The 26,178-nt window shown below is 31.3% G+C and overlaps 1 protein-coding gene across 1 annotated transcript; it reads right to left on the reverse strand.

Moving 5' to 3' along the window:
* Positions 1–8,994: 8,994 nt before the first annotated feature.
* LOC120075801 (F-box protein At1g67340-like) lies at positions 8,995–10,583 on the reverse strand. The gene is made up of 3 exons (XM_039029476.1): positions 10,319–10,583; positions 10,062–10,224; positions 8,995–9,973 (listed from the first exon to the last, which is right to left on the reverse strand). Exons 1-3 carry the CDS (start codon positions 10,528–10,530, stop codon positions 9,212–9,214), a joined length of 1,137 nt encoding a protein of 378 aa, XP_038885404.1. The 5' UTR covers positions 10,531–10,583; the 3' UTR covers positions 8,995–9,211.
* Positions 10,584–26,178: the final 15,595 nt, after the last annotated feature.

Consider the following 26,178-nt stretch of genomic DNA (forward strand, 5'->3'; position numbering starts at 1 on the left):
AAATCTGGCATAAGGAGAAATTGGAAAATTTCCATTAAAATAAACTAACAACAAAAAGCACTCCCCTCTGAAGAAATTACTCAAAAGAACCATTCTTCTACAGATGACGAAAAGCTAACCAAAGATGAGCGAAGCATTGAAAAATAAGCAAAGATAAAGCTGAAAATCGAAAAATATAATATTTTGGAATTGTGATAGCTTTGCTGGAGAAAAAACTTACCATTAACCTTCAATAAATCATTTGAAATTGTCTTAGCTTTGCTGGAGGAGATCATGAAAGGAGTCGCTGCGACCAGGCGGCTGGCTGATTTGAGCATGCCAATGGAGCTGCGAATTGTGGCGCTAAAAGGGGTCCAGAACGCAGAAGGTCGCAGCGGGTAACTCCATATCTCCTTGGTCTTCAGGTGCTCCCTAAATCTTCCACATTCTCAGTATTAATTTTTCTGCAAACTTCAACTCCTCTTCTCTTCCTGATCCTATTTTAACTTCAAACCTAAGAAAGCCCAACTTCAGAAGAGAGAGAAGAGAGAGAACGCGAAAGCTATAGCTAAACGAAGGATCTAAAAATTTGTCAAGAAGTAAATCAAAACAATGGATTAAAACTGAACTATTAGATGATGGGATGAAAGGAGTTGAAGTGGGACATATTTTAACTTTTGAAGAATATAAAATGGTTATAGTGTACCTGCCTCTGCTTCTATGCCTCTCCCAAGTTCCTCGACTCACCTGAGCGACTCGGTGAGTTGGGCAGTTGCGAATAAAATGGTCAAGAACCACGAAATTCTTCCCAGCACAAATCTCCACTCCCATAACGTTAAATAAAATCATTCACAAACAATAACACGAGCTTTTCTCCAATATAAAAAAAAATATCAACTTATTTAATATGTTAGAATGGAATTCCAACTCAGTTTATTGATTTGTTATATTTATAGATATTTTCAATAATTTTAAAAGATTATTTTGGATTTTTTTTAAAAAAATAAAAATGTATTTCTATTGAAAAAATTAATTTTAAGTATTTAAAAAAGTCAATCTAAATAGCCAGACTTTCTAATTTTTAATATAAAAGTTAAAAAAAAAATTAAATAATTAAATAAAGAGAAAAGGAAAAAATATTTTAGTTCATTTTATAAAAAAAAAATTAATTTGGATTGACGTTTATTTTATTTTATTGTTCATTTTACTGTGGTTTTTTATAACTATATTTCAAGAACCCTTTTTTAGTGTAGTTTTATGTTGAACAAAATAAAGAGTTAAAAGAAAATGACTGGACCAAAAGAGTCGTTTTTTAGAAAATAGAGATAAAAATGGATATTTTGCAAATATAAAATTGTGGGTGCATTGTAGAAACTTTTTTGAATGTATTGTTAGGCTAAAATTGTGATTGAAAAAAAAGGAGGTGAGAGAGAAAAGAATTGACCAAAATAGATTTTTGGGGAAAAAAAGCACTTTTAACTATGGAGTTTGACCGTCTTCAAAGTTTCTTAAAAAGAGGGACACTTCGGATTTTGAAATTTGTAGATTCTGATATGAACGAAATAATATATCAACATAGATCAATAATCAACTAAATAATAGTATTTCAATACATCACAAATTATTCATCAAATTATCACTAAATAATAGATCAATAATGAACAACAAATTAGATTAAAAACAAATAATGCAAGAATTAGTAGAAAAACCCTACGACGTGAAGAGAAAAATTACGGAATTTTTGAGGAGTTCATGATTGTCAACTTCTTTTATGATAAAATTGAAAAAAAAAAAACAAAATCAGTTCACTACATACCAATACTTAATAGAAATAAATGAAAAATACCTAGTTTTATGGATACTATTCAACAGCAATTACGGACATACCAAAGTTACAAACGACGATACAACTATTCAAAACGAGACTTTATGTGTTCCATGAGACCTCATGTGTTCCTCACACACTCACTACAATTTTGTAGGACTTGTCTCTGAAAAATATGTTTTTCTATGTACTTTTTTTTTCCCACTTTCTTTCTCCTTAGATCATACCCATATCATTGAAAAACCTAAAGTTTTCAAGGTGAACCAGCCCAAATTTGACTAATCATATACCCAATATTTTAGGCTCGCATAACACAAATTTAAAAGAAAAAATAAAGTGCTATCAAGAAAAATAGCAAATTTTAAAGGTTCATTTTGAAAAATAGCAAAAATATTTCAAAATTGGAAAAAAAAACAAATTGATGATCAAGATTATTAATTACTAATTATTAAAAGATGAAAATACCCTAAAACCATAAAAAAAACATTATTAATCCGAAAATACCAAATCTAAAATTCAAATCATAACAAAGAAGATTCTATTAACTATTTAAGAATCATATTTTTTAAATCTTACAAAAAATAGTGACTAATTCAAAAAAAAAAAAAAGCAATCAAGATTGTATTAACTATTAAAAATTCAAATATTTTCAAATTTGAACTTGAAACTACTTCAGAAAAACCTACCTAACACAAAATTAAAAAAAAAAAAATTAACAAAAGTATCTTGTTTTCAAAATGACTATTAGTCCCTAAAACTAAACTCCACAAATATATTATACTTAAAGATGTTGTAGTCGAATGAATATATAATTAACCATAACAAAAATATTCTGTATTCAAAATACCTGTGAGTCCTCTATTACTAAGTCTCCACAAATATTAACAATACTTAAAAATAAATATACCGTAGTTAAATAAATGGGACCAGATCATCAACCATACCGATGATACCTTGGATCATCAACTATATGAAAGGGCCAGAATAGGAAATACATTAAAATTTACACATCATGCTGACATCATCTTTGCCAAAAGTCAGATTTTTATTTCATTTTTGCTAATTTTCAGTTTGCCCCTTAAAATTGTGCTATACAGTCAAATTTCTCAAAAATAAATTTTTATTCTTCGTTGTACAACAAGTGAGCTGGACGCCCAGAAAAAATCCCACTAATATATGTGCATCCATGTGTTTACTCTAAGAAGTGAATACCTCCAAATCTCTCTTAATCTCACAAAAAAGTGCATAGTAGTTGTTGTCGTGGAGCCCACGCCATTGCCATAGTTTGATCCTTGAAAACTCCATTGTTATTGCTTGTGGAATTGGACCTCGTCGTCTGTCGCACCCATCATCTTCATCTTAAAGGTGGAGACTCTTCCATGTCTCTCTTCCTTTCACAATTTATGCATGCTAGGTGTTGCTATCGCTCAACCCACACGACTGCAAATAATCTTATACTTAAGACTATATATTCTTATTTTTCTGTAAAATCATTTCGCAAACATTAAGAATTATAGTGTCCTCCAAACTTTAGGTACAAAAAATACATTTTGTTCTAACAAGCTTTGAAAATATATATATAAAAAAAAAATTAGAAAGTGAATTGTGAGATTCAAACTTTTCATCTCTTAGTCAATCGAGAGATCGAATTTCGTAACTCTACCTATTGTTGAACTAAAACAAATATCTCCTCGACTTATACTTTCGGATTATGGATCGAGGAGTGATGACCCACTACTTGTTAACTCGACCCACACTTATTGTAACGACTCGACCTCATAGGACTTAAGTTAGGTCGTTACTAAATACATGCATACATGAAACTCAAAATGACACTCGGGGCGAAATAAATGCTAATTAAATAAGGTAAGTTCAAAGGACTTTCATTAAATTTAAATACTAAATCAATAGTAGGGTACCCATAAATCATAAAGGATAGTAAATGAGTCTGAAAAATGATTTTTAAAGTAAGTTTTAAACATCAAAACTAAAAGTTAAGAGAAACATGAAAAGAACTCTAAATTTTATGATGAGGAAGCGTAAAAACTAGTCCCAGTGGCTCGGTCACAAATTCCGCTTGTCCATCGCCAGTGCATCTCTACCCTTACCTGAAACAACAACATGAGAAAGAATGAGTATAAAATACTTAGTAAGTAACCCCACTACTGGGGTCAGACTAGGTACATATAAGCTGCTTTAGTCCTCATGGGACACATGTACACATGAAACAAAAAGAAAACTGAGTCCTATCCTACTGTAGTTAAGTACGCCCACTACCTCTAGTGAATCCCGACGGAGACACAAACTGGTGAATCCCAAAGGAGACACAAAATCTAATGGGCATCAAACTAATCAGTAAGGACATTTGCACAGTTTCAACATCATAATCATCACGGTAGGAATCTATGACATACATATAACCTCAACATCATGGCTCTATAATATACACATATACCTCAACATCATGATTCTACAACATACATGTATACCTCAACATCATCCGATCAAATACAACCATAGAAGCACATACCATCTCATATTAGCATTCAAGCGCCTATGTGCATAAATAAATAATTTGGATCTCGTAACGGAACATACTTTAATCATGTTATACTATCAATCTTTCATGCTGTCATTCTACCATAACCTTCATTTATCATGCTAGCATACATCTAATGCCTGGCCTGTGGGCAGTTCCAATAATAAGATTAGTTACCTTGATATTAGGTCGAACCAAAGATATTAGGTCGAACCAAAATCTTTAATCAAGCCCAAACATAAACCAAACTTTAAAATTAATAGTTAAGGCCAAATTCCAAACACCCAAATATTACAAAATATTTACAGATAACCTTATCTAAGGTGTGGTCCAATTCGAATTCACTTTCCAAACCTCCAATTTTAAGCCCAAATAATTAGCAAACCAAACTCTTCTTCATATTGAATGAAATTCTTGAATCAACCCCCAAATCATAATTTGAAATTAGGCTTACATGATTAAAGTTTGAATCAAATACATAGTACCAATATCTCAAACAAATTATCTATATGTAGTTTCGTCAAAAAAATCACTTCGAAATGACTTTACCAAAATTTTTTAACAACCAAAATTAATCCATAAAAAGATAATCAAAGCATAAAACTTATCAAAACTCGCTAAAACAAATTCCAACTTAACTGAATTGAAGGAATTATTGGACGCAAGTATGATAGAGTAGTTACCTTACTACATCTTTTATTTAGAGGTGAGAGCATAAGAGAGTTTATAAAGAGTAGGTCATAGTCCCATCCAATCCTAATCATCTATTAACTTACTACTATCATTCTTTACCTTCTCATTCTTTTTCAGGCATCTTATTCACTACTTTCATATCATACACCTAAAACTTTTCTTTAATAAATCTTACATTGAAAGCCAATTTTATACTACTCAGTAAAAAAAGTTAGATTAATAAAAAGATGAAAATTGATATCGTAAACGATTTGTTCGTGGCCCCAAATTGAAAATCGAGACTACAATACCACCATATCATTTTCAGTCACCACTATACCTATTTTGATTTCCATTCAAAATTCTAAAAGATTTTAACTTTAACGTTTTTTTTTCTTTTGAGTTTGATCATCAAAACTTTATGAAATGTTTAGGCTAATATTAGAGGAATTTTCTAAACATAGAACAAGATTTTTTTTTTTTTTTTTTTTTACCGTTTAATCATTCATGAGTTTTTTTTCTTTAATATAATTATTGAGATTAGAGATAAGAGGAAGATGAAGAGATTCCCATTCTCGTTCACTCTAAATGAGATTTTCTTTTTCACTTTGGATTCTATTTTTGGTGGAGCTTTAATATCTCTAGTAGCACTAGAATGAAAAACTTTCTACCAAGAAAAAAAAAAGTGCACTTCATTATGAATCTATCTAATCTTTTATTAAAGTAAACGTAACTCAATTAACATAATGTATGTATTATTGATTATAAATTTTCACCATCTCACGCATTTAATAAAAAGAATAGAATGGTATTAAATTAGTGTAACATATAGAGATGGGTAGTAGGGTAGTGGCACTAAATCCCAGCCCAAATGTTACCCAATAAAACTAGCCATACCTAAAAGTACATATCCAAATTAAATGGAGAGATAAAGAGAAAAAAAAAAAAAAAAAAGAAAGAAAAAAGTGGGAATAATTGATTGTGAAAAAGACAGAATAAGTGCACCCCCATGTCTATGTATCTAATATTTATTTATTTACATATTATTTGTTTTTATAATGCCTCTTTTTTTTCTTTATTATAATTGATTTTGTGGATGAAAAAAAAGCATAAAGATTAGCAGAGGACTAGGTCCTCCACTTGCAAGTGTTTCTGTGTGTGTGTCTTCCCACTACTTTCTTTTCTTTTCTTTTTTTCTTCATTCCCTTTTTACTTTTTTTACTTTTATTTTTATTTTAATTTCCCTCCCCCCTCTTACTTGCATTTGACCCTCTAAAGAACAACCACCATGATCTCAAAAGCTTCAAAAAAAGAATGTTAGAATAATTGCCTTTTTGTTTCTCATATGATATGTGGCTCCCCCTCTGTTCTTTCTCCTCTCACATGCTCTTCCAATTCTTAAATCTTTCCCTCCACATTACTCTTACTCCTTTTAGGACCCTTCATGGATTGAGTTGAATTGGATTCAAAAACTTTTAACTCCGTTTGTAAATTTTTTCAATCCAAATAATTCTTATTCAAAAATGAATCCAACCATATAATATTTGGATTGGGCTAGGTTGGTTCGGATTAATCGAATCATTTATTTAAAATTTTATTCTAAAGAAAAGTAAAACGAATATATATAAAAATCTAATTTAATTATTTTCATATATTGAATTAAGATTAACAACTCAATTTCAATTTATATAGTGAAAATTTTCTTTCTAAAGTGCAAATAAACTACTTTTAGGAGCTGTGGAAAAATAAATTATTAAAAAAATATTGGAATCAAATAAAATTAAAATCAATATATGTATAAATATTTGTGTTATAAGTAATAAAAACAATATATTTTAAAATTAATAATAAATTCGAGTTGGTTCGGATTGGTTTGGATTATATTAGGTAACCCATGAACCATCCCAACCTATAAAATTTTCATTTATTTGATCGATTTTTTCGAGTCATTGAATTTTTTGAACACTTCTACTCCCTTTATTTGACCATATAATTGGAATAATTTTTTTTAAAAAAATATTTATATTCATATAACAGCTGCAAAAAATTCTAACAGTGACAAAAATTGATAGAAGTCTATCATTGATACTATATGATAAATGTTCAAAGAAGTCTATCAACGTCTATCAGTGTTTTTTGTTTTTCTTACTATTTCTATAAATAGTTTTATATTTGTGAAAAATTTCTTATATAATATTTATATTTTCCTTTTACATTATACAAATTGTGTTGATATATTCTTAAATTGTTTAAATTACTTTTGGACTAATTAAATCAAAAGACTTATTGGAAAATTAAGGTGCTTTTGTACCTACTTCACTTAAAAATTCTGCTCCCAACCCAATCCAAATCTAATTTTATAATTTTCAATTTTTTTTTATGAGAAAGAAAATTTAAAATACTTTTAACTTAAATGAAAACGAAAAAGAAATAATTTATTAATACGATGTCGTCACTTTTATAATTTTACCGAAATGACATGTGTGGGATTTTTTTTTTTAATATGACATAAGATTTTATAGTTAGGTTTTACTTCTCTGTCTTATTAATGAAAAATGATGTAACGTTATATTTATATTTTTGGAAAAGAAAAAACATTTTTGGCTATAAGATTTTGAGTTTAGTTTTATTTGATTTTTAAGTTTTAAAATGTTCCGGTCTCGTTTAGTAATTATTTTATCTTTTATTTTTTTTATTCGAAAATCAAGTCTATTTACTCACAATTTGCATCTTTATAGGTACGATGATTGAATTCTTAGTCAAATTCCAAAATTTAAAAAAAACAAACATTTTAAAAACTATTTTTTTAGTTTTCAAAAATTGACTTGAATCTTTAAACTATTGACAAGAAGTATATAACAAAATAAAAAATTTGGAGCTGGAAAGTAGTGTCTATAGCTTTATTTAAAAAATAAAAACAAAAACAAAAACAAAAACAAGAAATAAGATAGTTATCAAACGAGATTTACATTATTAATTTTCAAGTTTTAAGTTTCATTTCAATTTAGTTTTCAAACTGTTATAGTTTCACCATTAGTATTTGAATTTTGTTTTAATTTAGTCCATAGATTTCAAGATTTACATTTTTTACTTCAAATTTTCACTAAATACTCATTTTTAGACTTTAACGTTAATGTATATTATTTAATTTTAAATAATTAACATAATTATAATTAATTAAGTTTTACCATTTTTTCATCACTATTAAAATTAATTTTAAAATTTCACTTCATAATTATTTTAAATTAAATAATAGACAATGATGTCAAAAATTGAAGTGAGTATTTAGTAAAAAAAAAGAAAAACGAGTAAAAGTGTAAAATCTTGAAACTTAGAGGCTAGATTGAAGCAAAATTCAAATCTCAAATATAAAATTGAAACATTTTAAAATCTAGAGATTAAATTGAAATAAAACTCAAAACTTAACTAGAAATATAATAATTTTAAATTTATGGTGAATGATGAAAATTAAACTCAAAATCAAAGAATAAAAAAGTATTTTTCTCTGTATTATTCTATTTATTTTGGGTAACTCCTTCAATTGTTTCTTTCAAAATATTTACAAGTCTTTGTTTGAATTTCGTGGAAGATGCATTTTCTTATTCCCATTAACTCACACGCTATGCAATTAAAAAATTATCGCTAACCCATTTTCTTCATCATTCATTTTCAACAATCTCAAATATATTCTCTACTAAATTGAAGCTTTTTTTTAAAAGAGATTTTTAAAAGCAGAAAAATCTAAAAACTTTTTTACACAAAATAGTAAAATTTAATTTTTTTTATCTATCCGTGTCTATCAATGATAATTTTAAAAAAATTTATTATTGATATGATATGATGTGATAAACGAAAGAAATTTATGAATGTTTTTTTTTTAATTATTTCTGTAAATAACATTTTTTTCTACTCTAATAAAATGGTAAAAAGAAGGGAATAATTGTGATGAAGAATATAATAGAGATGGAAATTTTAAAGATTGTGAAAATCTAAAAAAATTAGAACTTTAATTACCTAAGGTCGAAGTTGACAATCGTTGCCACTGTACTCTACAAAAATTATATTAACAAAAGTTTAAAAAAGAAAAAGAAAATAGGAGGGATGGGCCCTTTGCTTTGTTAGGTAGTCCCTCTTTTCCTCTTCCGTTACAATAACTGTTACTCGCCGTTTAAATTCAGCCTTCACCTCCGTTTAATTTAACTTTCCCCAATTACATCCTCATCATCATTCTCATTTAGAATTCCACCGTCGCCGTTGGCTTCACCGCCGTCACCGTCATTTTCCGGCCAAATCTCCAACGGCGCACATTCCGCTTTATGCTGCAGCTTCCAATCAAGCGCCTGACAAGCACGTGAGCAATAGTTAACAATCCCACAAACCGAACACCGACGAAACTCATGCCTCCTTGTCTCCGGCCGTCCACACCCCACGTGCGAACAGAGTCTCAACCCCGGCCCCGGCGCGCCGCCGCGTAAGGCGAACCACTCCGCCATAAACCTACTCGCCGGATGAGCTTCCGGCGCAGGAACATTACATCCAAAATCGCTCAGCAACGGGCACTCGGCGGACGACCCCACCGCCGTGCGGTGGTGAGCGATTGGATTGCACGTGACCCAAGAACGTGAACCCGCCCCCGCCGTCGACGACGACAGCACGGCGGCGAGTTCCCTTGCGTTGGCTTGGACTAAAAACCGACGACCCTCCATAATGTTCTGACAAACCCCATAGCCATCTTGAAGGCAATGTCCAAGCTCCCTTAAAGCGTCAATATGGCCCAAAAAGGCAGCTCTAGCACAAAGAGCCACACCCGCTCTTAAATCCTTATCATTCTTTGAGCCACCGCTACCGTTGAACTGTATGACGGCGAGTGAGTATAACGCCGGCGCGTGGGAGCTAATCGCCGCCTTCGCCATTAAAGAAGCTCCACTTCCTCGGTTTTGCAGACAGTAAAATCGAATCTATACAAAAGAAAAAACAAAATTCAGAGACGACCGAAAACAAAAAAAAAAAGTCAAAAATTTGTCAATTTCCTTTTAATCCTATTACCATGCCGAGAATATAACAAGCCTCAACGTTGCCGGCGTCAACGCACTGTTTGAGAAACCGGTGAGCGGATTCCGACCAGTTTTTAGCATTAATTCCCAAAGTTCTTTGAGAAGCTTTGGATAAAACAAGGGAATGACGCCCTAAATTGTTGAATCTCTTGCATCTGTTAACACCCAAAAGAAATTCAATCAGCCAAAATTGGTCATCTTTAATTCATAAAAGAAGAAAGAAAAAAGAGTAAGAATAAGATGAGGTACGTGATCAAAGGTTTGATGAAATCGGAAGGGGAAGAAGCAGAGGAGGCAAGTTTAGAGAGAATAGAGATGAGAAGATCATCAGGTAAAGAGTCAAAGAAATCAGATTTAGAAGAGAAACAACGATTTCTTTTGAAGGAAGAAGAAGAAGAAGAAGAAAATGGTGTGTTTGTTTTGTTCATGGTGATGCTGTTGGGAGTAGTGGAGGTTCTCATGGGGGCCTGACCTGACACAGTCAAACGCAGAAGGAAAAAGGAAGTGACAAAGAGAAGCTCATATAAAAAGAAACCAACAATAATTAAAATATTTTTAAAACGGGGGGGAAGGTTTCTAATTTACCAAATTACCCTTCCCGGGTTGTTGTCGTATTTAAAGGTCAAATTTGGGTTGACCGAAATGCCCGCGAGGGTACGAAGGGGCAGCTTTTTGGACTGCTCCCTCCTCTCTTCTGTAAAAAGAATTTTTTTTTTAAAAAAAAAAATAAATAATTAAGACATCTTTTTAAATATAAAAAATATTTTAAAATATTTATATTTCATAGAAAAAATTTCAAAATTACAAAGTTTTGCTTAAACACCTTTGAGATTTTTCCATTTATAAAAATTTTCCTAAATTTAACTTAATTTTCGGTATGTTTGTGTGTGGGTTTCTCTCTTCCAAAATAATAATGTCCTTTTTTTTTTTTTTTAATTATCCGTTTAGTCTAGGATTTTTTTAGATTTTTATGTCTGAACGGTTAAAACTAATTTAATAATTTTGTGTCAAGTAAGTTTTCTAAATTTTAAAAATTAGGATCACTATATTTGAAGTTTATTCAATTTTAATCTATCTATTTTTAATTGTTTAATTTTAGTCTTTGCATTCTTAATAAATCTTAAATTTTATCTCCAATAAATCTATAACATTTTTTCAATAAATTTTAGAAAAATATCCACATTTGATTTCCTTACATGAAAATTATTATTATTATTTAATCAGTTTCGATAAAAGTTAACTTAAGAAACTGAATTTAAAATTTATTGAAAGTACGATAATTAATATTGAACAATTGAAAGTATAAAGACTAAGATTAAACAAACGTTATAGTATTGGAACCAACATGGTGTTTTAACCTAAAAATTACTAAATAGATTTTGAAGATAGATACAAATTTACGTGAGTTAAACTATGTTAATATTAGTTAAAATATTCAAAAACTCCCCAATAAATTCCTAAATTTTTAAAAGTATTTAATAGGTTCAACTTTCAATTTTGTACGTAATAAGCCATTAATCTAAAACGTTTTTTTTAATTCATATAATCTACTAAACATAAATTTCAAATTACGTAAAATTAATCATTTAAAAAAATTGAATATATTAAAAACCTATTAGATAGACACGAAATTTAAAATTTAACAATTTATTAAACATGGAATTAAAAGAACGTAGACTTTTTTTTTTAAGTACAACTAAAGAGCAAAAACTTAAAAACAACGAAAATTAGAGCGAATAGCAAAATGGGTCCATAGAAGGTGGTCTAAATTTGAAAGATTAAATTTGTAATTCTTTTGTTTTTTTGGTTTTTGGTTTAGGTTTCGGTTACAGTTTCGGTTCGAAATTAATAATGGTTTGTTGGGGGACAGATAGGATAGGGGAGGGGCGTTTCAGGTATGTATGAATAATTAATGTAATTTGAATTGTATTCTTTATTTATTTATTTTTATTATTATTATTTTTTTCCATTTCCATAGAAAGCGCTTTTTTGGGGTCTGTTTCTGTTTTGAAAAGCGGTTAATTGTAGTAACTGGTTTGCACTTCAACAAAACAAATTAAGAAAAACCAACGGAGCTTAATCTTATTTATTTCTCCCATTTTCAAAATTTCCCAACTTAAACCTTTCATTCAAACTTTAAATTTAGTTTTTTCAATTTCTGAATCTCATTCTATTTCCACGATATAAGAGGTGAGGAATTCGACCTCAAACTTCGAGAACGATCCATTTATAAGTCATTTCAGTTACACATTATTTATATTCATTTAAATTTTCAAAATTTAGTCTTTCTATTCTCAATTTGACCTTAAGATTTGTGCCAACGTGAGTATAGTTCAAAGTTGAAGGATCGGTGAAGTTTCGTAGTGGAAGCGGAGTTGTTCCAAATTTTGGTTTTTCATAGAATCCCAATTTACATAACAGAAAATTATGTATTATATAATAAAATATAACATGCTTAAAAGGAAGTAGAGAAGAATTGAAGCTTACTCTTAAGATAAAATTCTTCATGTATTTTCTCGATCTAGTCACGAACATTTCAATTTGGATCTCAATCTCCAAAAACTGAAATCCCAAATGGCCACCACCAAGAGGTCAACCTCTGTATTTTCTTGGGAATAAGAATTCAGAAGTTGTGGGTTTCGAATTTTGAGAAAGGGAAAGAAGAAAAACTTTTTTTCTTCTCTGTGTCCTTAGGAGTGAATTTTAGAGAATTCACAGAGAGAGATTCTTTACTGTGAAGAAGACGAAAGAGTCAACAATTTTTTTTAATTAATTAAACTCTTTAATTAAATTACCTAACATCCATTAACTGCCGATAATTCCACTAAAGACTGAAAACTGCACTCTTCGCACTACAAATACATTTTTGGACATTACAGTTAGGCCAACATTACTGTTTTGCCCATGTAGTTACATCTAACTTTTTAAGTACCATTGATCCCTCTAATGAACAATAAGTCATAGTTCAACTATAACCAAATCCCTCTCGAGCCAAGAGAGGGTGTAGTCACATTATTCAAGCCTCGAAATCAGCCATTAAATGAGTAATTTATCTACTTATCCCAACATTAAGAAATGAGTGAATTCTGTCTTATGTAGTTGTGTTATCAGCTTCCTACAGCTCCCTAATCAGACAAATCCCCAAAATGGCAGACATATTGAATTGGCGATTTGGCCACTCTTACCATGAAAATCAAAGGACCGCCCCATAGGTAGGAAGTTCACAACTCACTTAGGCTTCAGGTCGTGTCACCTATGATCATCTTGGTGAAATGTAAGCCTCTATTATTAATGACATTGTATCGTGAGACTAATCAATTCGTGATCTGGTCTTATACAAACTCTTTGTATAGGATATCCCCGCTCACATGTCTCCACATGAATAATCAAGATCGGATCATTTATAACACTTTACAACACTTGTAACATCTACAAAGCGGGTTGTGTCCGTAGTGTCACTAGGATAAAGTAACTAGCCTTATCCACTACTACAGACTGTTTAGGTTATCATTTAAACATGATCCACCCATATGTCTCTATGTACATGTTTAAATAACATAAAATAACTTAGGATCTTTGTTTATTGGATTGAATGTATGCTCATAAAATAACAATTATTTTAATAATAACAATTTATTTATACAAAGTTTACAAACTAAAAGAATACAAGAAAGATTTAGGACACCAATCCTAACAATCTTCCAATTATCCTAAAGCCTAGAGGGACAAATATACAATACAAATAAAGTACAACATACAATAAACTAGGGTATACACTATACTCCAATAATATCTCCCACTTGCCCTAGACAATATGTCGTATATCTCGTAGACCTAGACTTTTTAGATGACCCTTGAACACTTTAACCATGAGAGCATTTGTAAAAGAATCAACAACATTGTACTCTGAAGCAATCTTCATGACAATCACGTCACCTCGATGCACAATCTCTAGAATCAAGTAATATTTTTGCTTAATGTGTTTGCCTCTTCGATGAATCCTAGGTTCCTTAGAATTTGCCACAACATCACTGCTATCACAATAAAGTGTGATGGGCAAAGACATATGTGGAACAACTTCCAAATCAGTAAGGAACTTCTTAAGCCAAACAACCTCTTTAGCAGCTTCACAAGCAGCTACGTATTCGACTTCTGTAGTGGAGTTTGCGATGCATCCTTGCTTGATACTCCACCAAACTATAGCTCCTTTATTAAGAGTAAATACTGACCCTGATGTGGATTTTCGAGAATCTTGATCGATCTGAAAGTCAGAGTTCGTGTATCCTGTAAGGATCAAATCCTTATCTCCATACACAAGCATATAGTCCATCGTTCTCCGAAGGTACTTGAAGATTGTTATGAATTTTGTCCAGTGATCTAATTCTGGATTGAATTGATATCTATTGACAATCCCTACTGCATAACAAATGTCAGGTCTGGTACATAACATTGCATACATAAGGTTACCAACAGCCGATGCATAGGAAATTCGTCTAATTGCCTCAACATCTTGAGGAGTCTTAGGATACTACTCCTTAGTCAATACAATTCCATATCTGAAAGGTAATAAACCCTTCTTGAAATTATGCATCAAATATCTGACAAGCATCGTTTCAATACAAGATGCCTGAGATAAGGCTAACTTTTTGTTCTTATGATCCATGATGATCTGGGTCCCTAGAATAAAGTGCGCCTCTCCTAGATCTTTAATTTGGAATTAGGCGACCAACCATTTCTTTACATCAATCAGAAAACCTACATCATTTCCAATGAGTAGGATATCATCCACATACAACACGAGGAAAGCTACCGAGCTGTTGATGATTTTCTTGTAAACACAAGGCTCATCAACATTCTGATCAAAGCTGCGATCAAATCTTATATTCCAAGATTGATATTTTTGTTTCAGTCCATAAATTGACCAATTAAGCATGTAAACTTTTTACTCTTGATATTGTTCAATGAATTCTTCTAGTTGGTTTATATAGATGGTCTCTTTAAGATTACCATTAAAAAAAAAAAACAGTCTTAACATCCATTTTCTATATTTCATAATCATAATATGTGGCTATAGACAAGAGAATTCTAATAGATTTTAACATGACAACAGGTTAGAAAGTTTCTTCATAGTCCACTCCCTCAACCTGGGAATAACCCTTTGCCACAAGTCTAGTTTTAAAGGTATGTACCTTTCCATCGATACATTTTTTTCTCTTGTAGATCCACTTATAACTTATAGGTTTTACCTCATCATATTGATTTATAAGCTCCCAGACAAAATTGAAGTACATAGACTCCATTTATTGATTCATGACTTTAATCTATTCATCCTTGTCAACATCTTCCATTGCTTGTTTATAAAACAATGGATCTTCAACATCATCATTAACTATGATGTCTTGGGCTTCAGTTAAACCCATGTAGCGTACAAGTGGGTTCATAACCCTTCCACTATAACGAGGCAATCTCAACTCTTGAGATGAATGTGAATGACTAGATAAACCGACATCAACAACTCTTGTTGAGGTATCAACCCCTTCAACAAGGACAATCCTTGTTAAAGTCTCATTAGATTCATTAGAAATTTCACTTAGAATAATTTTGATTCGTGGTTTATGATCCCTCACGTGGTCTTATTCCAAGAAGGTAGCGTTTGTTCATACAAACACTTTATTCTCACTTCGATCAAAGAAGTACCCACCTCTCGTTTCCTTGGGGTAGCCTACAAGACATATTTTTTAACGAGGTTACAACTTTTTGGATTTGTCATTAGCACATGGACTAGATATCCCCAAATCTTGAAGTGACGCAAACTACTTTTACGACCTCTCCATGACTCAAAAAGTATTTTAGAAACATTCTTTGAGGGAACGTTGTTCAAAATGTAAACAACATACTCTACTGCATATCCCCAAAACGAGTCAGGAAATTGAGCATAGCTCATTATTGACTGTCCAACAGGGTTCTGTTTCTCCTTTCCGATACACCATTTTATTGAGGTGTACCTGGGGCTGAGAGTTGAGACGTAATTCCATTTTTTACCATATAGTTCTGGAATTTTAAGTCCATTTACTCTCTACCATGATCAGATCGTAGTATTTTTATCTTTTTGCCTAATAAGTTTTCAACCTCAGTTTTATACTCCTTGAACTTTTCAAGTGCTTCAGACTTGTGTTGCATTAGGTATAGATACACATACTTAGAATAATCATCTATGAAAGAGATGAAATATTCATACCCTTCTTGTGCTCTTACATTGATCGAACCACATAGATCTGAATGTATAAGCTCCAAGGTCTCTCTAACTCTAAAACCTTTTCTAGTAAAAGGTCATTTTGTCATTTTGCCTTCAAGACATGACTCACATACAGGTAAAGAGTTTTCTTATAAACAATTTAGAAGTTCACTTTTCACTAATCTCTCAATCCTATTGAGATTAATGTGATCTAATCTTAGATGTCAAAGGTGGCATTTTCTTTAGGAGAAATTCTCGGTCTTTTGACAGTTGTTGCCGTTTTGAACATTTCAGTATTTAGCACAACTTTTGTAACTAACAGTCTTAGTACATACAAGTTACTTTCCATTAAACCAAAACCTAGTTCCGTTTCATTCTTAAAAATAAACACTTTATTTTCAGAGAAGGATAAAGAATAATTTTGTTTTTCAATCAGACAAGAAACATAAATTAAGTTCTTAATGATATTAGGACCTACACATACGTCATCCAACAATAACATATATTGTTTATTGTCCAAAAATAACTTAAGCCTGCCTATAGCAGCAACTAAAACGACCTCATCAGTACTGACTCTTAGAGTCATCTCTTCAGCTACCAATTGTCTCCAGGAATTAAATTCCTGATAGGAAGAACATATGTAATTAGTAGCTCCTGAATCAACTATCCAAGCAGAATCATTATTCTCTACTAAGTACGTCTCCAAGAGAAATAAATTAGATTTATTTTCTTCTTCGTTCTTCCTTTTCTGGAGAGTAGTGGGATTAGCTCCATAACCCATATCATAAACTCCAATTTTCATCTCAGAGGACAATCCTCATTGATTAACTTCATTAGATTTGACAACATTTTCTTTCTCTATCCCTTGACATTCAATATGGACTGGAGTTTATTCAGGGAGCTGACATTACTGGTTTCGTCATCATCAACCCCATTTCACTTAAATTGTGAGAACTTTCCCTCAAACAATTCTTGCATTGATTGCTTATCTGATGTGTAATAACCATGCTTTCAAATCTTTTGGCTGAGGCATTAGGTATGCTTGCCAAAATGAAAACCCAGGTCTTTTCATTAGCCTTCGGCCACATTTCATATGCATCATGAACATTTCGTGTTGTATCAGGGGTTGGGACTTAAAGACAATCCTCAGTCAAAACGATGTTGAGGTCGTTAACCAAGAAAAAAGTTTTAATCGAATCTTTCCAAGTTGTATAATTAAACTGGTCAAACAAGCAGAGGCAAATAATAGAAAAATACAATTTGACATTTTTGCTGAAAAGAAACAAATTGATCTTCATTAGATTTTAGCATAACTTTAAAACATCCAATCAATTTTTAGCAAGAACTGGATGAACCCCATTTAACATCTAATTTTTGCAATGACGCTTCAATGATTTAGGACAAAAGCCACCGAAGAGTAGTCAATTGTGAAGGAACGGTGAAGTTCCATTGCGGAAGCGAGATCGTCCCAATTTTTTAATTTTCACATAATATAAAAAATCACATAACAAGATTATGCAAAATTTCAAAAAAAGTTATAGCATGCAATTGAAGGGGAAAAAGTAATTAAGAGTTAGAAATAACATACTCTTGAAGAAACAAATTACTTCACAAAAACCCTCATCGATTTGTCACGAATAACTGGATCACGAACGCCCAACAAGGACACAACCAAGCGGAGCGTTCTACAAATCCCATTTATACTAAACTCAAGTATAACCTATAGCTTTAATTCTCTCATTCATGCATGGTAATTAATATAAATCCCATTTGTACTAAATTCAATTATATGAATCCAATTCACATAATTAATATTCATTTCCTCTCAAATAAACTTTATATTATAAGGTATCAAATACATTATATTAATTATATCATATATAAGTTAGTTAAATTAATTACATCACATATAATTAATTCTCTTAATTAATTTGAACAATTCAAATTAATCCAAAATTAATTCTCAATGATCCCCATTGAGCTACAAAGGTGACCTTATGAACATGTGCATTGAAGCTTCAATGATACTTGAATAATTAATTAAAGTTCTTTAATTAAATTATTCAACATCTATTAACTTTCGGTCACTCCAATAAAGATTGACAACTACACTATTTGCACTACAAATATATTTTGGTGTCCATTTGATATAATTAGTCAACAGTGCGATGACCTTTCACAAATTGCTCGTAAGTACAATCGGACCAAAATTACCGTTTTCCCCCTATATTTACATCTAGCTCCTTAAGTACCATCGAACCCTCTAATGAACAATAAATCATAGTCCAACTATGACCAAACTGTTCAGTTTTATGCCCTAAAACTCGTAGATAGTGAATGTAATTAAATGACCATCATTAATAAATAGTTATTCATGTTTTTATCAATAAGTGTTATTGATGTTTTATTTAATTTTGTCTTATTAACCCTAAAATCCAATAAACTACATCTTAGGCTGTCCTATGAGTCTTGAACTGTATGTAGAGACATATGGGGATTAACGTTCAAGATACAACCTAAAAGATATATAATATAGGGATAAGGTTGGGTACCTTATCCTGGTAATACTATGAATACGAACCACTTTGTATTTGATAAAAACACAATGATCCAACACGTTCATGTAGGAGATATGCGAGTGGGGGTATCTTGTGCAATGAGTTTGCACAAGACCGGACCACGAAATAGTAACCACTAGATGTAACTCAGTTGACTAGTTAGGTTTCTATTGCAATATGATGACCTAGGCATCTTAGTTTTACTCCTGAGTATATTATGAACTCTTGTTCATGAGAGATTGTCCTTTGATTTATATGGGTGAAAGTGGTCAGTTCCCTGACTCAATATACCTACCATTTTGGGGATAAGATCGAGTGGGTAGCTGAGAACATAATCATATAAGATGAATTTCACTCCTTCCCAACTTTAGGGTAAGTAGATGAGTGTTTCCTTAAATGGTGTCTCCGGGACTTGAACAAAGGGCCTTACCCTCTCACTAGCCCGAGAGGAGTTTCTGTTTAATGGTTGGACCATAAACAGGTTGTTCATTAGAAGAGCATTGGTACTCAAGGATGTAAAGGTAACCTAGGGCTAAACGGTAATTTGACCTAGCTGGTGTTACGAACACTGTGAAGGACTAACTTGTAGTTATTGGTCTATATCCATGGACACAAAAATATATCTGTAATTAGAATGGTGCAGCTATGGGTCTTTAGTGGAGTGTACCCATAGTTAACGAATATTGATTAATTTGGTTAATAAGTTTAGCCAATTAATCTCACATCGTTGGAGCTTCTGATCTGCAAGCCCATTAGGTTTCCTTCATAGCTTGTAAAGGGTATTGAGGTAATTTGTTATTAAATTGAATTTGAAATGTTCAAATTCAGAATTGAGAATTTTTTACTGTATGTTGATACATTTTAATAAAAAGTTTAATTTTAGATTGTATTATTAATTTTGGATATGATTCAAAATTAATAAATGATAGAACAAAATATTTGAAAGGAGTTTAAATATTAATATGAATAAAATTCCTATTGAAAACTATGGTTAAAAATAATGTGCATTGGATACGCATTAAAACTATAGGTTAAATGAGAGATATGTTTTTTAATATGATTCAAGAGGAAATTAAATTAAATATGTGATATTTAATTAGATGATTAATTAATTATTTTATTTCATTTATTTTTTTAATTTAATTAAATTGATTAAATCAAACTATTGGCTAAATTTAATGTACATTAGATGCACATTAAAACTATAAGTTACGTGAGAGGAAATTATTTAAATATAATTTAAATGATCATTTAATTAAATATGATTTAATTTAATTTAATTTATTTTATTTAAATTAAACAAATTAACTCCCCATTTTAGGGAAGTTACGAGAAAACGTGGGATCAATCCCACATTTTTCTCTCCCTCCCTCACCATCTCTCTAACGGGTTTTGTTTTGCAAAGGGAGTAGACAGGCTCTCAAGCTCTCTCTATGTGTTTTCTTTTTCTAGAGAAAAGAAAAAAAAATGGTTCTGTGATATTCCTAAATCCCAAAAAGAGAGAATCCCATAATTCTCCATAGTCTCAATTCCCCAACAAAAATAAGGAGGTTTCCAAGTGATGGTGCCCAATCCCAATTCAACAAAGAAATTCTACTGAATTTTCAAAAGGTTTGCAAGGTAGGGTTTCTTCTCCTGTATAATTAGTCTTTTTGGGAATTATAGGTTTAATCAATATTACCTTTTGTTTCAATGCAAAAATTATTTTGATTTTAAATGCCAATTAAAAAAAAAAAGGAAATAGTTTTGTGTTTAGGCTTCCGCTATGCCTTAGGATTTTCATCCCTTTACAAACCCCTCTCGGGTCAAGAGAGAGGTGTGGCGCCACATTGTTCAAGTCTTGGAATCAGCCCTTAAGAGAGCAATTTATCTATTTACCCAAACGTCAGGGAATGAGTGAATTTCGTCTTGTGTAGTTGTGCTCCCAGCTCCCGAATCAGATGAATCCCAAAATGGTAGAATATTGAGTCAGCGATCTAGCCACCTTCACCTATACAAATCAAATGACCACTTTCATAGGCAGGAGTTCACAACTAGGGATGGCAACAGGGCCGAGGCAGGACGGGGATGCACTCCCCATCCCCGATCCCGTGGGGATTTTTAATCCCCGTCCTCGCCTCATTCCCCGTTTTGTGGTGTCGGAGTTGAAGGAACTCTTATCAAAGAGTATCTATGAGCGGAAACATGATCGTTCCAAATTCATTTTAATAGAATTACAGCATTCACAAACATACAGACAAGTTATGCATCTACTAACAAATTACAGCATGCTTTCGACAAATAAATACAAAGGAATGAAAGACTCACATTTGAAGAACTTTTCTTCTGTCTTTCTCTCGCTCACGTCAAGAACAACACTTCTCGCTGTCATTGCAATGCTAAGCCAATCGTCTACCCAAATCTCTAAGCCAAACGAACTGTCTTCTACACGAACAAGCAGCAACCGGGATACCACCACTTAGCGACCTTAGTATTCTCGGAGTGAGAATCTAGGAGGTGTGGGCTCTGTTGGATTTGGTAAAGGGAAGGAGGAAAGAACGAACGTATTCACCGACCAAGCAAGTGGGAGAAGTTTTGTGTCTATTGTATAGACTTATGCTTGATCATTTAGAAAAAGGTATACGATCGTTTAGTAAATCAAATTGATCATTTAGTGAATCTTGCTCAGACATGCGATCGTTTAGTAAAATCTTGGTTTAGAAAAACAACATAATCATTTAGACAGACGCGCGTGTACACGATCGTTTAGGAAAACCCTTTGAGCTGTCGTGTAGGCTCTTGTGAGTTAACGATAGGCAGTGTACAACTTATGAAGCGATTATCCGATCCTTTAGCAAAATGAAGACTATTTTCATTTTATCCTTTCAGTTATGAAAACTGAATACAACCTCTCACTTTTACGTACGGTTATGGAGAAAACCACTAACAATTATCTCATAATTGTTTTTAATTATAAATAAATATAATAACCAATTTATCATATTATATTTATAACCTATACTTTTAATATCACATCATATGCAATATTTAAACCATAGTTCTTTTCTCCTTTACTAGATATAAATCATATTTATATCATTTTCCTCCAATTAATGTATCTCATACATCATGTCAATTATATCATATATAACTAAACTAGTTTAATCATATCATATATAGTCAAACTCTCTCTTGTCAATTTAAATACTTTAAACTTCCCTAAAAGCTTATTTTCAACTTAAATCTATCGAGCTACCAAGGGGACCTTATGGACTTGTAACTTGAAACTCTAATGGTACGTGAATAGTTGACTAAACTCTTTAGCCACAAGATCCACCATCCGTTAATTGTTGGACACTTCATAAAGATTGACAGTTGCACTCTTCTCACCACATATATATTTCTGCGTCTATCGGATATAACAGTCAATCCTTCACATATGTTCATAAGTACAGCTGAACCAGTTTACCATTTTGCCCTTGTAGTTACATTTAACTCCTTAAGTACCACTGATCCCTCTAATGAACAATATCTTATAGTTCTACTATGAGTGAACACCTCTCAGGCCATGAGAAGGAGTATGGCGCCACATCGTTCAAGCCTCAGAATCAGCTCTTAAGGGAGCAATCTATCTACTTACCTCCGCTTTGGGGAATGAGTGAATTCCATCGTATGTAGCTGAGTTTCCAGCTCCTCAATCAAATGAATTCCCAAAGTAGTAGGTTGGAGTCGGCAATCTGGCCACTTGCACCCATGCAAATCAAAGGTCGCCCTCAATGGCAGGAGTTCCCAATCCACTCCTGATTAAGGTCATATACGGTGACTAAATTTGAACATTTTAAAGTACTAAAATTTGAATATTTTAAAGTACAAAAATAAATTTGAAATAAGCTCACAAACTATAGAGACCAAAATAGAATTCACATTTTTATTTAGAATTGATGTGGCTTCATTCTAGAGTACTTCTCTTTTCATCCATCGGAACAACAATTTTATTTTGGTCTTCACTTATCATATCCAATGGATTAACTTCTTTGGTGTTTGGGTAGAAGATCACCCTACATAAATAGATGCTATTTGTTTTGTTTTGTTTTTTTTTTTTTTTCAAAACTTATGGTTATACAAGATTTTTTGGGTTTGTTTTTTTCCTTATAGAAATTTTGGGTTTTTTTTGTTTGTTTGTTTTAGAGTAATATTATCGAAAATTATAATATCTATTAGACTAAAAATTAAGAGTTTATAGGTAAAAAAATATTTTTTAAAGTTTAAAAACCTCTAACTAGATACAATTTTAAAAGTAACTTTTATTGATTTGTTAGTTTGGATTAAAAATATTATAGTACACATTAAACAATCTCTCTTAACCAACATTATTAAAAAAAAACCAACTAAGATAAAATCTTGGACTTCACCAACTTCCCATCATGTAAATTTGGACCATATGCTCGTCTCTTAAAGGCTTCACATTTCTAAACTTACAATAAGAAGGAATAACTATAATATATAAATTATATACACACATATTTGTGTAGTTGTGATTAATGAACAAATCAACAAATATAAAACACCAAAATTTATTGGAAAACCGACAAGCTTATTGGCATAAGCAGCAGTTAGAGAAGAGAGAAAAAAATGGATTTTAAAATTTAAAGTGCAACTAATAATAATAATAAAAAAAAAGCCAATAATAATAATTAGAAAGAGACGAATGGCTGAAAATGCATAAATGTTTGTCAGCATGGGTTCGGTCGGCGTCTAACTCTAACCGAAGCACCGCCGGCTGAGTCAATCTCACACCTTTCTAACCACTCCTCCGCTAACTCGAGGTGTTCTAGAAGACCATATTTCAATAATTATTTTTTGCTAAATATATGTTTTAGTCTTGGATTTTTTTTTCTTAATTAAGACACGTGAAAAATGTATTTATGGATTTGAAATTATAATGAAAGTCAATGTTTCTTACCTAGTAAAACGATCAAAGTTTCATATTGATTAGATAAGGGGAGGAACATGGGTATATAAATGAGGACGACTATCTCCAATGATATGAGACATTTTGGGGTGAAACTAAACGTAAAGTCATGAGGATTTATGTTCAAAATGGATAATATCATACTATTGTGAAGATAGCTGAAGGGTCATTATCTCTATCAAATTTGAGGTGAAATTAGTTAGTAATTACTATAACTATGTTGAGATCTTGCATAGATATGGTGTTGTGTTTGTACACTCTGCTCCTTCTAATTATTATTATTAGAGTGGTATTGAGTTGAACCAGAGTAATGTTGAGTAAAAATTAGAGAATGTTATTTATTTATCCTTTCTTTTAACATATTTTTTTTTATCACCGATAAAAGATAATTTTATTTATGTTATACGCTTGCATGAAATGGTACTTAAGTTTGCATAAATTTAAGTGGGAAATGTGTAAATTAAGAGGGAAAAAGTTTGAAATTACCCATCTAGTAAATTTTGTCAATTCATAAATATTGTGTCAGTAATTTTTATCATTAGTCAGTTTTGATGTTTATAATGATACAATTAAAAAATGTAAAAACATCATAGATTAAATTGAGAATGTTTAATCGAAAGGGAAAAAAAACATTAAGGAAGTAATGTACATATATTTAGGCTAAGTAATTTAGCCATTATTTTTTAAATTAAATTATCGCTTAAATATTCATATATTGCGTGGTTTTAATTTCAATTTTGGTGATTTAAATGTTTAATTTCATATTTATAGTTTAGTTAAACCACTAGTGAAATATGTATAAATTAACTAAATGTTGTCTCCAATTATATGAGAAACGTGTGTTCTCTAAACATTAGCTTAGCTCATCATCTCTGTTTTTTTTTTTTTTGAAAAATTATAAGAAATGTCCACTTAAAATACTCGATGTTGAAACATGTCTAAATATCAATAATATTACAAAAACGGCTAACAAATTTTTAAGAAGAGAGAGTGTCGATTTCTTTTTCTAATTATATCCCTGTATATCTAATTATTTATAGATATATCATAACAACATAATTATGAATTTTTCTATTAGAAGTAAGAGATCTTCAGGAAGATTTGAACAATACATATTCTCCTAATCCAAAATCAACAAAATACTTCAAATATTTATAAACATATTATTATTTACATGGTCTATATTTAGGATTTAGATTTGTCATTTTAAATTTTCTATTATTATATGTTAATCTTCTGACTATACCACAAGATTCTTTCATAGACAACAACAAAAACATAAACAAATGTAATAGATTATAGTGAAGGAAAGAGAGAGAAAAGTACAGTATCCATTGGTGAAGATACCTTCTTTACTTGTTTTCGATCCTACCCAATTATGCCTTCTAATGGACCAAAGCAAATAGAATTTATGTAGATTTTCAAGCATGGCGTTGTGCACCGCTCATCATCTCTTATGTGCAAATTGTTAGTAAACTCGAGTAGAAGTTCTACATTCTAATTGTAATCGTAGTCATGGAAGCAAATTAAAAGTTTTGATGTTTCTCTTTTAGGATTTGAGATTGGAGAGTAAGGTAGGTTTTGAATTTCAAATGGAGGAGTGCGCTCTACGAAGCCATTGAGGTCGATTAATTTTAATTTTTGCTTGCAATCATCACTAAAAATCTCATTTGTATATACCATTACAACCCTATATAGGTCAAGTCGTCTGCATATACCATTTAATCTTACTTTTATTGAATATTATTATAAGTTTACATATGTACTTCATGTTATTTATAATATAAACGGTTGTATTTATGTATATATATATTTCATGGAATTCATCCATAAGACAAATTTTTTCATATATTTATTTACCCCTTCGTCGGTTCTAAGTTGTCTACGAGATTGAGGATAATTAGGGAGATTAGCAATTTTCGTCTCTTTATTTATCGCTAGATAGTTGGTATTTTTTTGTTAGTTGTGCTTGGATATAGATGTATTTATGTAAATACACGTTTTTTGTTTGTTGTACGTCATAGGGCCGATAGGATGTCTATATATACTCAGTGACACTAGTATTGTTTTTACCGACACATATATACAACATGCATATATATATCTATAAACTTGAAAATAAGAGGGAGAAAATTAGTAATTTTGAATTTGAAATTGCAATAGGTGGAGATGGCTGTATTTGAATTTATTTAGTTTAATCAAAAAAATTTGTATATGGTGGTATTTTATATTTGATAAATTTTTGTTTTTTGTTGTAGGAATTGATATAGTTGCTAAGAAATAGCATAATCTTAGTTGGGGTTATTCTTGTCACGACAAATCCAAAAAATTAGACTAAAATAAAGGATTAGATATTTTTGCAAAG

This window comes from Benincasa hispida, chromosome 4 (genome assembly GCF_009727055.1).
Source record: "Benincasa hispida cultivar B227 chromosome 4, ASM972705v1, whole genome shotgun sequence".
NCBI classification, from domain to species: domain Eukaryota; kingdom Viridiplantae; phylum Streptophyta; class Magnoliopsida; order Cucurbitales; family Cucurbitaceae; genus Benincasa; species Benincasa hispida.

Coding starts and splice junctions, on each gene's coding strand:
- LOC120075801 (XM_039029476.1), bottom strand. CDS start 10,530: ATGAGAACCTCCACTACTCCCAACAGCATCACCATGAACAAAACAAAC. Junction 10,225..10,318: donor TTCATCAAACCTTTGATCAC/GTACCTCATCTT, acceptor GGGTGTTAACAG/ATGCAAGAGATTCAACAATT. Junction 9,974..10,061: donor CTTGTTATATTCTCGGCATG/GTAATAGGATTA, acceptor TCTTTTGTATAG/ATTCGATTTTACTGTCTGCA.